The sequence below is a fragment of the Egretta garzetta genome, unplaced genomic scaffold, assembly GCF_000687185.1.
Source record: "Egretta garzetta isolate BGI_Z169 unplaced genomic scaffold, ASM68718v1 scaffold350, whole genome shotgun sequence".
Lineage (NCBI taxonomy): Eukaryota > Metazoa > Chordata > Aves > Pelecaniformes > Ardeidae > Egretta > Egretta garzetta.
The window spans coordinates 149,664-152,353 of NW_009258273.1; the positions used below are offsets into that span (position 1 = coordinate 149,664).

Here is a 2,690-nt window from a genome sequence, read left to right on the forward strand (position 1 = left end):
GGCAGGACGGAAGGCGAGCCAGCAATGGGCCACGGGATTTATAGCCCCGCCTGGGACGCCTCCCTCGCTCCCCGGGTGGGAAGGCACCAATGCTGATCCAGAGCCTGTCTGGACATTGGCTGGGGAAGGAGGAGAGGAAACCCTGGGAGCAGCCCTGGCCCTCCCAAACCGTCTGGCTCCTGCACTGCCAAGGGTTTGGGTTAGAAAGAGCAAAAACGTGGCCCCCGGGGGCTGGACGGGGACCACCCCGTGGAGGAGAATCCCTAGGGAGAAGGGGTGAAGCAAGGGCAGTGGTGGGCACCTCGTCCCACCGCTGCCGGCGAGGGTAGGCGACGCCAGCGCGGGGTGCGACACGGTGCACAATGGGTTCGGCACCATCCCCAGGGATGCCTGGAACCCCAACAGACCCAAGCGGGGTTTTTGTCCACCGCTCTCTTGTTGTGCCGGGATTTGGGGTTTTGGGTTTGGTTTTTTTGGTTTGGGTTTTTTTTTTTTTTTCTTTTCTGTTTTTAACTCGGCTGAAAGTGATTTCTGTTTCCTAACGGCGAGGGCAGTGCGTCACAACGCCCCGTTGTGTAACGGAGAGCTATTTTGGTGTCTGCATGTCCCGGGCACGTGTCAGGGAGCTGCAGGGGAAAGTTAGGAGCCGGCAGTTTGCGACCCCCCCTGCCGCGGGGGCAAGACGGCTGTTTGCCGGGGTGCAAGGGCTGACAAATACCCCGAGTGTCCCTGAGCCCCCTCGGGACAAAGACGCCAGCTCTAAGGGGACCAGGGTGAGGAAAAGAGGGGATGGAGACCCACGGCCGGCCCCGGGTTGCTCCGATGCCCAGCGGGGCGCAGAAGCCCACCAAAGACCGCACAGCATCTCCCCAGGTTGGGGATTTCTTTCAGGACCATTTTGGCAAAAGAAAGCCCCAAGCCTGAATCTCGTCTCCCCATTAGCAAGTGCAAACTGGGGTAAATTACTGGGAGGGGCCGAAGCTCCCCAGGGGGAGAGGCTCTTTGTAAAAACCCTGGAAAGTGGCAGAGCAAGGTTTGGAGGTGCTGGGGAGATGCTGGAAGGACTTGGGGGCTTCAGGGAGGACTTGGGAGCTCGGGGACGGGGTCTGCGCTGCCGTGCAAGGATGCAGAGGCTTTGTAAGGGCTTTTTTTTTTGGAATCTGGGGTGGTTTTTCTGAGGGTTGGGGGCTGCTGAGGCAAGCTGGAGAGCAGCCTGCAACACCTTCTGCAAACCAGCCCAGACCTGCCGGGAGCCGCTGTGGCTGCGGGGAGGTGGGGCGAGCCCCGTGCTTCCCAACCCATATCGTGCTTGGCAAGCTGCCGCGTGTCGGCGGCCCCACGGCTCCGTGCGAAACCCCGGGGGGGCTCCAGGTGACCTTCTCCAATGCAATCCCCCAGCCACAGGCTGGGCCACATCCCAAAGGGGCTGAGGGTCTCCTCCAGGAGCTCAGACACAGCTCCTCTCGGTGGGAACCGGGGCCGCGCTCTGGCTTTTGTGCTCTGCACAGAGTTTGCGTCTTGCTGTCCCGCCCCCCCAGACCCGCTTTCTCCCCCAGACCCAATGCATCGCCCAGGGCAGCTCGTGCCCACCCACGTTTTGACCTAAACATGCACCAAATGCCAGCAAAGAATGGTTCTGGGGGGGGAGGGGGAGGGAAATGTCCGAGTGCGTTGCTCGGAGGCGGCGCTGAGCTGTTTTGTTGCTCAGGCTTTTCCAAAAAAATGCCTCCCGGGGGTTGAGTTGCACGGTGGAAAATCCCCCAGCGCCGGAGGGAGGGAGGCCTGAGTCACCCGGCTGCCCGCTAACCTGCGGCACGCACAACCCTGCGGAAGCACACCGGGGCTTGGGAAAGGCTTTTATTGCAAACCCCCGCGGCAACGCGGTGGGCAAAAAGGTGGGGGGCGGGGGTGAGGGGGGTGTCACTTCTTGCGGGGCTGCTTGGTAGGGCCGTCCTTGAAGAACTCGTTGAAGCCCATGGTAACGCAGGCCAAGAAGCAGACGTATTCCTTGAAGTCCACCTCGTTGTCCTTGTTGTGGTCCAGGTCGTCCGTCAGCCTCCTGAACTCCGCCTCATCCATTTGTTTCTGCCAGGAGGGAGGGGGGGGGGGGTAAGAGGTTTTGGGGTGCAGGGGTGAGCCCTCACTTTGCAAAGAAGGGTGTAAAAAGCCTGGGCTTGCCCCCCTCCACCTGGAAGGAAGGTTATCTCTTTGCCTTTTGGAAGGAGGTGGCCTTTAGAGACGTAGGGGTCGTACCTGTGGTCCGGGGCACGCTGGCACGGCCACAGCAAACCCGCCTCGGCCATGAAACCCTTTAGCTAAAACATTTCTCCTCCCAGTTTAAACCACAAGCCAGAAGTGGAAGTGGGGGTTAAAAAAAAAAAAAAAAAGAAGTAAAGAATTGAAATCGGAGCATGATTTTCTTTGCCAATCAAAATATTTCCGTGGGGATAAGAAAGCCAAGTTTCCTTTCAGTCTGAGCATGCTCCAGCTCAGGTCCTCGTCCCTCCTCCTCCCCAGGGCTTGCCCTAGAGCGCGAGGTCCCAGCGCCTCGCCCGTGGGCTGCGTCCGTTGTGCCATGCTTTGGGGAAATTCAGAGACTGCCTCGGCTTACCCCGCTTTGCACCGTGCTACGGGGAAAGACCCGAGGCTGGTTTGCTCCTGCCCCTACACCACCTCCCCCCCGCCCCCCG

The 2,690-nt window shown here is 60.2% G+C and overlaps 1 protein-coding gene across 1 annotated transcript in view; it reads right to left on the bottom strand.

The window, feature by feature from the left end:
- Nucleotides 1-1,920: 1,920 nt before the first annotated feature.
- Nucleotides 1,921-2,690, bottom strand: part of LOC104122943 (protein S100-A4-like) — an 8,114-nt gene continuing 7,344 nt past the window's right edge. The window contains exon 3 of the mRNA XM_009635136.1: nt 1,921-2,085. Within this exon, the coding sequence (XP_009633431.1) occupies nt 1,921-2,085 (165 nt within the window). The remainder of the gene's footprint in view (nt 2,086-2,690) is intronic.